We start from the raw sequence: 10,773 nt of genomic DNA on the forward strand, positions 1-10,773 counted from the left end.
TTACCAAACGGTAAATCAACTGTAATTTGGCTTATCCATGACAATATTTTCCTCAATGTCCATTTAATAACATATGTAACACCGTACAGGAATATAATTTATAACAGGCGTTCAATATGATAGCATTACAAGTTGTGACATCACATTTAAAAACAGATTTGGATGAATAATTAATATCATTTTTCTGTTGTCTTCAGTTAAGACTCTTCTCTTGCACTGGTAAAAGCTTTAAATTAGACCTCCTGTTGTTAAATTGGCAGATTTTTGATCTAATGAAAGAGGGTGTTTTCAAATTAGGAGTCTTACTTAAAAACAAAACAATGATTAAACTCATGATATGTTTTAAATGTTTATTATCAGTTCCTTTGTTATTAATATAATGATTTTTTTTTAAAAGTAAATAAATACATTTAAAAAAAAAACAGTCAAAAAAATGAACCATGAGTGGTGGGACGTTAAGATGATTTATTGGATTTCCTGTATTTGCTCTGCATCCAAACCCGATGCATCGCGATTTTCTTTCCTCTGTTCACTTTGAGCCGCTTGTCTTCCAGGTTCTGAACTTCTTCCAGTCCAGCCTTAGAAAATAAGTCATGAACATCATCTGGAACAATTTAGAACGTTGTTGTCAGTAACCATGTGTGTTACAGAATTAAAAAGACATGCCCCAGTGAGAGTTTTTATGTTACAACTTGAAGCTCTGTGCGCTGTTTTTAAAAGTTTTAGTTTGATCCCCACCCAAACTAGCTTAACTTAAATCCACCATGACATCCTATTCCAGCAAATGCAATTTGCCACCCATGTGGAATTTAAACTCTCCACGCCTCCTTTAAACTTTCAAATAAAACCTCAGTCTCTCAATGGGTACCTATTGGGAAAAGAAGCTCTAAATTACCTCTGGTGAAAAAGTACACACAGGTTCCATCTCGGCGAGTGTAAAAATGGTCTGATAAACACTGTCCTGGTTGGGAGATATTTAAAGACTTAGAGTGAATGAAAGTGTCAAGGACACGCTTCCCACACAAACTGTCTGCTTAGTATACAACAAATGATGCATCGTAAATGGGATCAGTGTGTGCAGGGAGCTTGTGGAGGACGCTCACCCTTCTTAAATCTGAGCTGTGACAAGTCGAATCTCCCATAATCACGGAACAGGAACATACCTCCATGTTTCAGGTACGTGGATAGTTTGTTCACAACTCCTTGCATCCTGTAAGTCAACCGTCAAACATTGAACACTTCTGGTGATTTACAGTGAGTATTTGTTTAAATATGTATGTTTTATGAAAAAACATTTATTATAAATCAAAAGAATTCAACAGTTTAGAGACACGGGGCAGAGAAGTGAGACGTGATGTTGGACCCTTCTCTGTGTTTGAAAGCTAAACTTACCGTGATGGATGAATAGCAGAAAGAACAAAGACCGCCAAAATAACATCCAGACTGCGAGGCGGGAAGGGGAGGGAGGCCGTGTCTTCACAAATGTCATGGACAAAGGCATGACACACAGACTCGTCATAGTTGGGGTTAGACTGCATGAGAGAAAATAAAATGCTTAATGAGTGTTTAATGGCCTGAAAAAACAAAGATTGCCTGTGTTCAGAATAAAAGAGAAATCCTCACCCTGACCAACTGAACAGCGCGTTGGGAAAAGTCACAGCAGTACAGAAATGAGTCAGTTCCTCTGTAAACAAAACAGCCAAAAAAGGATTCTGTATTATTATGCTCATGTATCATCCAGCACATTAACTAAAACTGAAGGTTTGAAAATAATTTTCTTACTATTAACAATTGTGTTTTACAAACTGAAAATGTACTTGTATAAAATCTTTTTGAACTCAAAATCTTCACTTACTTTATAGACCTAAGGATAGGAAAAACACTGTTCCCCACACCACAGCCAACCTGTAAAGTTAAAACATTTCTTTTTTTATTTACAATAACACCCGTCTCTAGCCTGTCAATGAACTCCTTTCACTTCCTTAGTGGTTTTCTTCACTTTTAAAACAGTGAAATTGAGCAGTTTTGTATAACTAAGGAAGAACATCATGGGACCTTTTAAAGCACACTAGGAAATCTTCACACGTAGTAATCCAGACACCCAAAGAAGTAGTGAAGTGTTTTATTAACCTCCAAGATTCTGAAAGATGCAGAGTGGCCGGGGAATGACTCCAAGGTAGCTTCATCTTTTGCACCATCCCTTCCGCTGAAGGGACCCAGATGCCTGGAGACATCAGTACCTCTGTGATGGTCTGTGGAATCAGCATGTTGCTGGTGTTTGGTTTCTGTGTCTGCACTGTAGCTGGTAGGTAGCCTGTGTGTCTCCTGCTGATCCTCTACCTTGCTGTTTGTGCCATGTTTGTTTGCATCAAAAGGTAGCAGCTCAGGGAACTCTAAAAAGAGCCACGTACGATCTTTGAAGAACTTATCCTGGTGCGTTCTGTAAAACTTGTCCCAGTATTGACATGCCTCAGCGTCAAAATTTTCTGTATGGTGTACATAATTTTATGAAAAAAGGTTTATTTTCCATGATTCAACTTTGTAATATATTTATTAATGACAATATGCCCTCACCTTGATCCTTTAAGGGAATTTGTATACAGGAGTTTTCTTCCACTTTCTGCCGTGCATCTTCTTTTTCCTCCTCAGTCCACTCGACATGATCCCTGAAATGAAAAATAAATCATAAAAACATCATGGCTTTGATACATGGATATGTTTTTAAAGTCCATTTTGTTAAACTGCCATAACTTAAATTCAATTCAATAATACATTACTAACCACATGTTGTGCTTAAAGATGTCATCAGCATTGCTCAGAATCCGTGAGCCCAGTGGGACTGAAGGTCTTCCTACTGTCCCTTTTAATCTTTTTGACAATAATCTAAAAACATCTGCCACTTTGGCTGCAGATGAACTCCGTAGGCTTAGCATTTACTCTGTAAAAACAAAATTCAAATGTCAACACAAAAACTTTTTGGGATTATCAGTAAACTCAAATAATGGTGGAAACAAACCCAATCATCACAAAAATTATACGTACAAGTATACCCAAATTCATATATAACACACAAATGCTGAGATTGGAAAAAAAAAAAAAAAAAAAAAAAAAAAGTAAACTGAAGACTTACCGACAGCTGAGCGGAGGGAGCTACCTCTTAAAGCTGTACAAAGTTGTGCTTATTTTCCTAAGTAGAAGAAGACAACTTAAAGGACTACAAACATGGAGGACGGCGCGTTGCTAACATTGGCTAACTAAAGAGAAATGGACTAAATTACGGCTTTATTGTCTGGAAAATTTGACTAATAATATCGCTGTTTTTTATTCCCAAGTCTCGGACTTGGTCATCTAATGCTCAGGACTATATTGCAAGTCACGCCTCGCACGACTTGTGTATTAAGCAATTGGCAATAACTGGAGCTCAAGAGCGCTAATATTAGCAAAGTCAAGCAACTAAACTTTTTCTGTTAGTATAGCTAAAAGGGGAAGCTACCGCTCAGCATACAGGGATGCTAGGTTTATCGTAACCACTTATTTTGTCCTTACCCGGCAGTGGTTGTGGTCTTACTGGCATTAGTGTCTGCTGGATGTTGGCTCTTATCATGCTAAGGCACCGTCCGTACAGAGTAGTAGTACAAGAGAGTGTCACCTGCTGATGGCGCCGTACCGTAGAAAAACGTCCGTCAATGCCACTGAGCTGTTAACTTGGAGGAGTCAAGGAATCGGGGATGTTGGAACCATCAACAGGCACAACATGAAGGTCTTCAGAAATCTCCTCTGTCAGGTAATGAAAGAAATTATGCGATGTCAGTAGAATTTATGTGGCTTCATGGGGTGTTTGACTGAAAGAGTACTTTCTTTGTGACTACAGGACAACAACAGGGAGTTCATGAGAGTGTGGAGCAAGACTTCCAAATCCACAATAATGTGTGAGAATAGTAAAATCTTCTTTGAAAATTACCAGAACTGCTACAGTTGGTAAGTATGAATTGATATCATATCATCTTCAGTATTTATTAAAGGGTTTAGAGGCCAAAAATTGTAAATTCAAACTGAAAACCAGATAAATAGCCCCACACACACACACACACACACACACACACACACACACACACACACACACACACACACACACACACACACATTCTGTGTCTTTTTGAAAATAACAACCAGAATTTTCCATAGTGTCTAATTAATAATTGACATAATGTAAAAAAAATATATATATATGGTCCATTGACTTAAACAAACCCCCTTCTTTCAGTCTTCACTCAGAACCCCAGATTTTATACAAACTACCCAAGAGGTCGAAGTTGGAGAAATTTGAGGATGCTTTGCTCTGTCAGTGTCCTCTTGTGAGTGAAACCAAACACCTTTTGAATTTAGAACTGTGCTTCGTGACCATTTTACAGATGACAAGGTTTGCAATCATGAATTTTTCTTGACAGGACAAAACACTGGCTTCCCCGTCCCATCATAAACCAAGCCTTTTGGCTCTGACAGCCAATGGCTGGCTGTATCGCCTCTCAGTTGAAACAGGAAAAGAGCTGCAGCGTGTCTACCTCTCTTCAAATCATAAGTTCAAGTAATGTTGAAGTTTTCCTCTTTAATTTGTGTCCTTGTCTTTAAATAATATAAGAAAAATCTAACCCTTGCTCCCCCTTGTTTTTTGTTTTTTTTTAGATATCTAAGCTGGGAAGTTTGTCAAGAGATGTTTTATGTGAAGTCTGTTCAAAACAAAGATACAACTTTAGAACGACAGGTATTTTATAGTTTTTTAAATGTTGTGTATTATGTAAAACAAGGAACGTAAATCAGTATGTCATGGAATTTTGGTTTGACCATGCTGCTCATCTTTAAATGCCTTTGGGCAAACTGCAAGGGCTGGAAGTCTGTGTTGACTTTTTCAGTTTGACCTATATTCTTATATTTCCAGGCAGGTATCACTCACAGTACTGTCATGTGCCTGGCCATATTTTATGTGTTTCCCTTACAAACTGGGGGTATTTTGGAGATCAACAAAAAGGTAACATACTTTGTGGGTTTGGTAATCTGACATGTCAAGCGCATCCAGGTGTGTGTTTCTGTCTGTTTAAAATATTATTTTATTTATTCATTTCTTTATTTATTATTCAGGTGTTTGGAAATGGGGTCACTGATGTTCTCCTTTCACAAGGCGTCATGGTGGTGTCTTACAGCAACAAGTTAATAAAGCTATACAGTTTTGAGCACATTGTCCAAAAGGTAGATAGCATGTTTTTATTCAGATGTGTACATTTTGCAGAATATTTATGGAATTTGCCCTATCATCTCCAGCTCCTTTGGCTCCTTCATATATCTGATTTTTTTTTTTTTTCCCAGTACATGACCGAAAAGGTAACTCTTGGAAAACCAAGTCCGCTTCTTAGTGGTAAAACAGTTGGAGATTTCCCATTTGGGATTCCAGTAAATATTAAGATCACAGGTGAGTATGTCCTATTTAGTCACAACAGTATCACAACAAGCAGGTTTTCATTATAATATGACACTTTTTGGCAGAAATATACCTTATCTCAAAAGTTCAAATTGAATCATGACTAGATGTGTTTCTTATAGATCAGCCTCCTGTGCTGTTTGAGATGTCCTGCTCTCATAACAGCATCCAGATTGGAGGATTTCCATGGCACTACATATATACACCAGTGCATAAAAAACACAAGGGCACCCACCACATTTGCTCGCTCAAGAACAGCACTCTGGTATGTTTCTGACGTCTGTTGTGTCAAAGAGTGCACACTTGCATTTATGTGGTCAGTATAGATCAAAATGTATTGAATCTTTCATTGTACGTGTCCTCGCCTGTTGTGTGATACGACGACAAGCAAATTACCAAGATCCTATTTTAAGTGTGTGGGCATGAAGGGCTACATATGTTGGTGACAGGTCTAGCTTCTAGTAGCTGCACGGGCCTGGAAGCGGAAGCACTTCTCAAAGCCTTGGGAAATTATATGCCTGCTTATTTTGGTAGCATTACCATGAATAAAATACAGCATATATAAATCATGTAAGATAAGGAATATCTTTATTCAGACCAGACATATTTATAAAACACTGTATTGCATTCAAACCAAAGATGCCAAACCCCAACTATGAACACAATAAATGTGTAATGATTGCATACTGTTAATTGAGACTCTGAATCAGGAAATACGTTTCTCATTTTTAGACTTTTTTTTTCCCAGACAGAGTTTTCACCTTTTACTGAAGAGATAACCACCGTTTTCTATCACTGGCATAAATACCCAGATGTTTATCTCAAATTGAAAATTTCCTAGTCTCAAGACATTGTGGTAATTTCATTGCTTTAATGTATAATTTTATGACACCAGGCAACAAATGGAATACAAAACATGGCCTGTTGCTCCCTGGAAAGTGATGGGATTTCCTTCCACCCGGACGACTCCGGTCGAATCATTCATGTTGGACCTACCATCATAAAGTAAGTACTGTGGACATATGGTAATAAAGTACACTGAGGACATTGTAATTGAAAATTGGAGTATGAGCTCTTCACATTCCTTAAGATGTTGTAACCACTGCCACAAAAAATATTTTGAAGCAGACAGATACAGTATGATTTTCTTTTCTAGTGTCCTTAAGGTCCTTGGTGAACTTAACAGCAACTTGCCGGCAAACATAATAAAGGATTTCACCATAGCAACCAATCGAAACTTGACTGTAAGCATTCTGCCATTTTTCCGGACTCATTTGACAATGTAAAGATGTTGCCAGTATGAGCACATGCTGACATGAAAATGTTCACTTCCTGCTTATCTGTGCTGCAGCCAACCTCACAGGTGACCGTCACCTCATCAGGCCGCACAGTGAAAAGAAGATTCCATCAGCTGGATGACGATCCAGATCAAGAGGTACCCAAATGATTTTTCACTTGTTTAATTTTAGCATTTAAAAAATAACAAAACCAAACTTTTTTGTTTATATTGTTGCCTTTTTGCTGACAAAATATAGACCTTCCGTATCGTGGAATATGAGGATGAGCTGGATCTTTTAGCAGTAGTGGTGACTGATGGCAAGGATGGAGAAGGAAGAGCCCACATCCGCCTACATGACAACCAGAGTGGCAAGTTACTGCGGACGGTTGAACTGACTGAGTCATGGGATGAGGTGACTGACTTGTCGTGACTACAATGACATGATACCAGCGTGTCTCTGTGCTTGGGCTTATGGCTTTTTGTCTCATTGTCTCTTCCAGACCTATCGACATGAGTTGTTCTTTGACAAAGACTCAATTGTTCACATTGAACAAAAGAACACATCCTTCTGCTGTCACGTTTACAAGCTCAACACTGTAAGAAAATGAGAGACACAGAGCCTCTGAGGAGTATTCCCTTAAAAAACACTTTGTAGCTTTAGTCGTGCATATTTTTTCATATCAGGAACGTTGTATAATTATTTCAATTCCATGATTTATACTTGATGATCAAGTTTCTACACTGTTGCTGTTCATAACATGAGGTTTCACTCCTGCAAATTTTAACTTGGTTTCTCCGAAAATTAAATACTGCTTTTTGACTGTGTAGCTTTGTCTTCTTTGAACTTAAATAATATTTTATTTATTCTTCAGTTGCAAAGTCTTAATGTTTGGTTTGAAGATGATATGAGAAAAATCTAGAGTGCGCAGTGTCATGGGGTCATGGCGTTCATACTAGGGGTGCCACATTCCTAATTCACAAAATAAAATATTTTCACATCATGATAAGGTAGTAAGAAAGACTATGAGGCGCTGCTACAGCTTTATCTTTGGAGTGAGGTAATTCGAGTGTTATTTCAATAGTTAGAGACCAGGAGACCATGAGCTAATTTGAGGTTTTCACCCTGTCTGACTTCGGGCCAAAAACACTAATTTTGACTAACTGTCGTCAGGGTCTCTTGAGTAATCACCAAACAGCTTACAAAACACCCTCCGCCCAAAGGTGCTCTCAGCTCTGGGTCACGTGACAGCGGTCCTCTCTCAGCAGCCGCCTCTTGTAGCTGCTGCTGCGACATCAGCTACATGGTCGAGCCTCCTCCAGGGTGGCCATGGAGAACTTCAGGCGGTTCCTGGCCGCGCTGAGCGCAGCCGTCGTCGGCGTCGTCTCGATCGTCCTCGTGCTGACATGGGTTCTTCACTTCAGGGAAGGCTTAGCCTGGGACGGCGGACTGGCCGAGTTCAACTGGCATCCGGTTTTAATAGTCACCGGATTCATCTTCTTGTCTGGTCTGGGTGAGTGGACTGAGAAACAACTGAGGCGCTTGAAGTGGCTACGACTATTTGCTGAGAGGAATGCGAGTGGCTTCAGGAATTCCACGTTTATACACAAGGAGCTCCTTGAGGGAGGGAGGGAGGGAGGGAGTGCGCAGCTGATAAGTACGCAGAAACTTTTCCGCGACTTGTGTGACGCGTCAACAAGTGCAAAAATTCGAAATTGTTATGCGCTCTGGCGTTCACTCTAGTCACCGCTATTCTTAACTTTTTTTTACATTTATTTTTTGGGGCGCATGGCGTCTTTATTGACATTCCGAGAAGGAGCAGAAGCTCTGATTTGTCGATCTGGTAGTGATGTATTCAAGACCGCCTTAACCGAGAACAAGACGTTAGTTAGACTGGGAGCATACACACCAAGACGCCTGAGTAGCCGAATTTGAAGACATTTCATTCACTGATTCGGCTAATTCGTCCTGCAGAGAAATGATGCGCGTGAGAGAGGGCACTCGAAGCTCTTGAAGAGAAAACTGTAACGCTACAAAATGGTGACCTGAAATTACCCAGTGCTGGGTCTTTGGGAAGCCTATTGTGCTTGGAAAAGAGTTTTCTCTTTCTTTTTTTAAAGGTGCCATATTGTGCAACATGGACCCACTCAGTGCTGTTTAGCAATAATATGCATTTCTCGCTCTTACTTTGTTTCATTGACATGAGGAAACTTCACTCTTTACTTATTTATTTTCATGCTTCGGTCTGTGCTAAAATAAATAGTTCTGAAAAAGCAACCCTTTGTGATGTCACACGAGGGCACATTCCCACTGCACAGATGCATCTCTGAAGTCTTGTAGCACGCCCTCAGTCAGCCCTTTGTTCTCCCCTCTAAAATTACCTCTTGACCGCCTTATTTTTGTGTCATCCCACATATGAGAGGTGAAAATGGCATTAGTTCTAACTGCAAGAAAAATGCAAACATTTTTAGTCGATGATATAAACAGAATGTTAAATATACTGATCTGTAGTATTCATTGCCTCACTAACTGTGCAAGATTGACTCACTGGAGTCGAAGATGAAAAAAATAAAGATCTGAAATGTGTACTAGCATGGAAAATATTAAAGATGTGTATTTTAGCTTCACCAAGAATGTCTTAAATGAAGCTGAGTTATTATTGATACTGAGTCACTCCCTTATTGCAGCCATCATTGTCTTCCGACTCCCATGGACCTGGCGGTGCAGCAAACAACTGATGAAGTTCATCCATGCAGGCTTACACATGCTGGCCTTTGTGCTTACTGTTATATCCATGGTGGCAGTTTTTGACTTCCACAACGCTGCCAAAATACCCAACATGTACAGCCTGCACAGCTGGCTGGGCCTGACAGCACTTATCTTGTACACACTACAGGTAAATAAACTTTCATTTCATGTTTCTCTTCTTGCCTAGGAAGTGAATACATTGATTCTCTGCACAAGAACTTAGAACAACAGGTTTACTTCATCTCCTTTACTGAGCAGATTTTTCTTGGAGTCGCACTGTACTTGATACCATTTGCACCAGTATCCTGGAGAGCTGCATTCATGCCCTTCCACATCTCCACTGGCCTTTTCATCTTCATCTCTGTGATAGCTGTGGCACTCATGGGTATTACTGAGAAACTCATTTTTGGCCTGTAAGTATGAAAAAAAACGGTATTTGTGTGATTTTCTTGATTAAATGTCAAGACAACAGATGCAGTGTTACTATATTCATGTACAACTTTTGTTTGTCATAATCCAGGAGCACGCCGAAGTACAAGGACTCTCCTCCAGAGGCCACATTTGTCAACATCCTTGGGGTACTCTTGGTGGCCTTTGGAGGTTTCATCCTCTTCATTGTCACTCACAAATCTTGGAAACGGCCTTCTGACCAGATCCTGCACAACCCCCTCACCATAAGGGGAGGTGGCCCAGGCCTGTCACAACTGTCTGAAGAAATAGGGTCAGAAACTTCTAGTGACGTCAGAAAGAGAAACTCCAAACTAGAGGATCAGGCTGACTGAATTCAAAGTAACTGAGTTAAAGCTGATATAATCTCTATACCTCTAGACTTAAATGTATATTTTAGAGTCTATAATGCATGTGTTGACTACCTGACCAGTATCATTCTGTTTGCACAAACTCAATGACTATTTTTGCAAAGCCTTTCACATTTTCTCTCTCATGTATTTTAACTGTATCATTTCATTTTTAATGTTTAAACATTTTTGCATTCAATCACTCTATAACAACAACTGATTGAGCTGGCTTTATATACACTGTAAAAATAATTCTAAAATATTTTCTATACAATAAAAGCTGCTTTGGTTTTGTTTTCTATAATATGTTTTAATTATTTAGGTGCTAAATATTAGAGGATTTATTTGTAACAAGGGTTAAAATTAATTCCCAGGTTACTTTTTTTTTACACTTCAAAAAACATTTATTGAGCACACGGAGGACAAAAATAGATGTAAATGTCTTGCACTGAAGCTCACTTTCTTTATCATATGTCAG

General features: G+C 39.2%; 2 protein-coding genes across 3 annotated transcripts; one reads left to right on the plus strand and one right to left on the minus strand.

Annotated features, from left to right (window-relative positions):
• Nucleotides 1-231: 231 nt before the first annotated feature.
• On the minus strand, nucleotides 232-3,686 carry mettl8 (methyltransferase 8, methylcytidine). Its single transcript, XM_076040040.1, has 11 exons — nucleotides 3,547-3,686; nucleotides 3,131-3,187; nucleotides 2,782-2,938; nucleotides 2,575-2,666; nucleotides 2,131-2,486; nucleotides 1,856-1,905; nucleotides 1,624-1,684; nucleotides 1,393-1,532; nucleotides 1,104-1,210; nucleotides 896-961; nucleotides 232-604 (listed from the first exon to the last, which is right to left on the minus strand). The coding sequence occupies exons 3-11, from the start codon at nucleotides 2,931-2,933 to the stop codon at nucleotides 456-458; spliced, it is 1,173 nt and encodes a 390-aa protein (XP_075896155.1). The 5' UTR covers nucleotides 2,934-2,938; nucleotides 3,131-3,187; nucleotides 3,547-3,686; the 3' UTR covers nucleotides 232-455.
• dcaf17 (ddb1 and cul4 associated factor 17) lies at nucleotides 3,652-9,635 on the plus strand. Of its 2 annotated transcripts, none has more exons than XM_076040038.1 (15): nucleotides 3,652-3,784; nucleotides 3,872-3,978; nucleotides 4,265-4,355; nucleotides 4,449-4,585; nucleotides 4,684-4,762; nucleotides 4,937-5,026; nucleotides 5,137-5,244; nucleotides 5,362-5,464; nucleotides 5,581-5,738; nucleotides 6,369-6,478; nucleotides 6,630-6,717; nucleotides 6,825-6,908; nucleotides 7,009-7,164; nucleotides 7,253-7,348; nucleotides 9,438-9,635. In XM_076040038.1, exons 1-15 carry the CDS (start codon nucleotides 3,656-3,658, stop codon nucleotides 9,486-9,488), a joined length of 1,587 nt encoding a protein of 528 aa, XP_075896153.1. In that variant the 5' UTR covers nucleotides 3,652-3,655; the 3' UTR covers nucleotides 9,489-9,635. The 2 variants fall into 2 exon arrangements, with proteins under 2 accessions (XP_075896153.1, XP_075896154.1); XM_076040039.1 differs by having other exon boundaries at nucleotides 5,596-5,738.
• Nucleotides 9,636-10,773: the final 1,138 nt, after the last annotated feature.

The sequence above is a fragment of the Nelusetta ayraudi genome, unplaced genomic scaffold (genome assembly GCF_046127955.1).
Source record: "Nelusetta ayraudi isolate G7.1 ecotype Tasmania unplaced genomic scaffold, CSIRO-AGI_Nayr_v1 ptg000060l, whole genome shotgun sequence".
In the NCBI taxonomy this organism is placed as follows: Eukaryota; Metazoa; Chordata; class Actinopteri; order Tetraodontiformes; family Monacanthidae; genus Nelusetta; species Nelusetta ayraudi.

What these genes read in the sequence shown, in the direction of transcription:
- mettl8 (XM_076040040.1), bottom strand. Translation starts at nt 2,933, where the DNA reads ATGCTAAGCCTACGGAGTTCATCTGCAGCCAAAGTGGCAGATGTTTTT. An exon ending in CATCTTTCAGAATCTTGGAG is followed by an intron (nt 1,906 to 2,130) that starts GTTAATAAAACA and finishes TTAACTTTACAG; the next exon opens with GTTGGCTGTGGTGTGGGGAA. An exon ending in TCTGCTATTCATCCATCACG is followed by an intron (nt 1,211 to 1,392) that starts GTAAGTTTAGCT and finishes GTTGACTTACAG; the next exon opens with GATGCAAGGAGTTGTGAACA.
- dcaf17 (XM_076040038.1), top strand. Translation starts at nt 3,656, where the DNA reads ATGGCGCCGTACCGTAGAAAAACGTCCGTCAATGCCACTGAGCTGTTA. An exon ending in TCAGAAATCTCCTCTGTCAG is followed by an intron (nt 3,785 to 3,871) that starts GTAATGAAAGAA and finishes TTGTGACTACAG; the next exon opens with GACAACAACAGGGAGTTCAT. An exon ending in ACGTTTACAAGCTCAACACT is followed by an intron (nt 7,349 to 9,437) that starts GTAAGAAAATGA and finishes CCCTTATTGCAG; the next exon opens with CCATCATTGTCTTCCGACTC.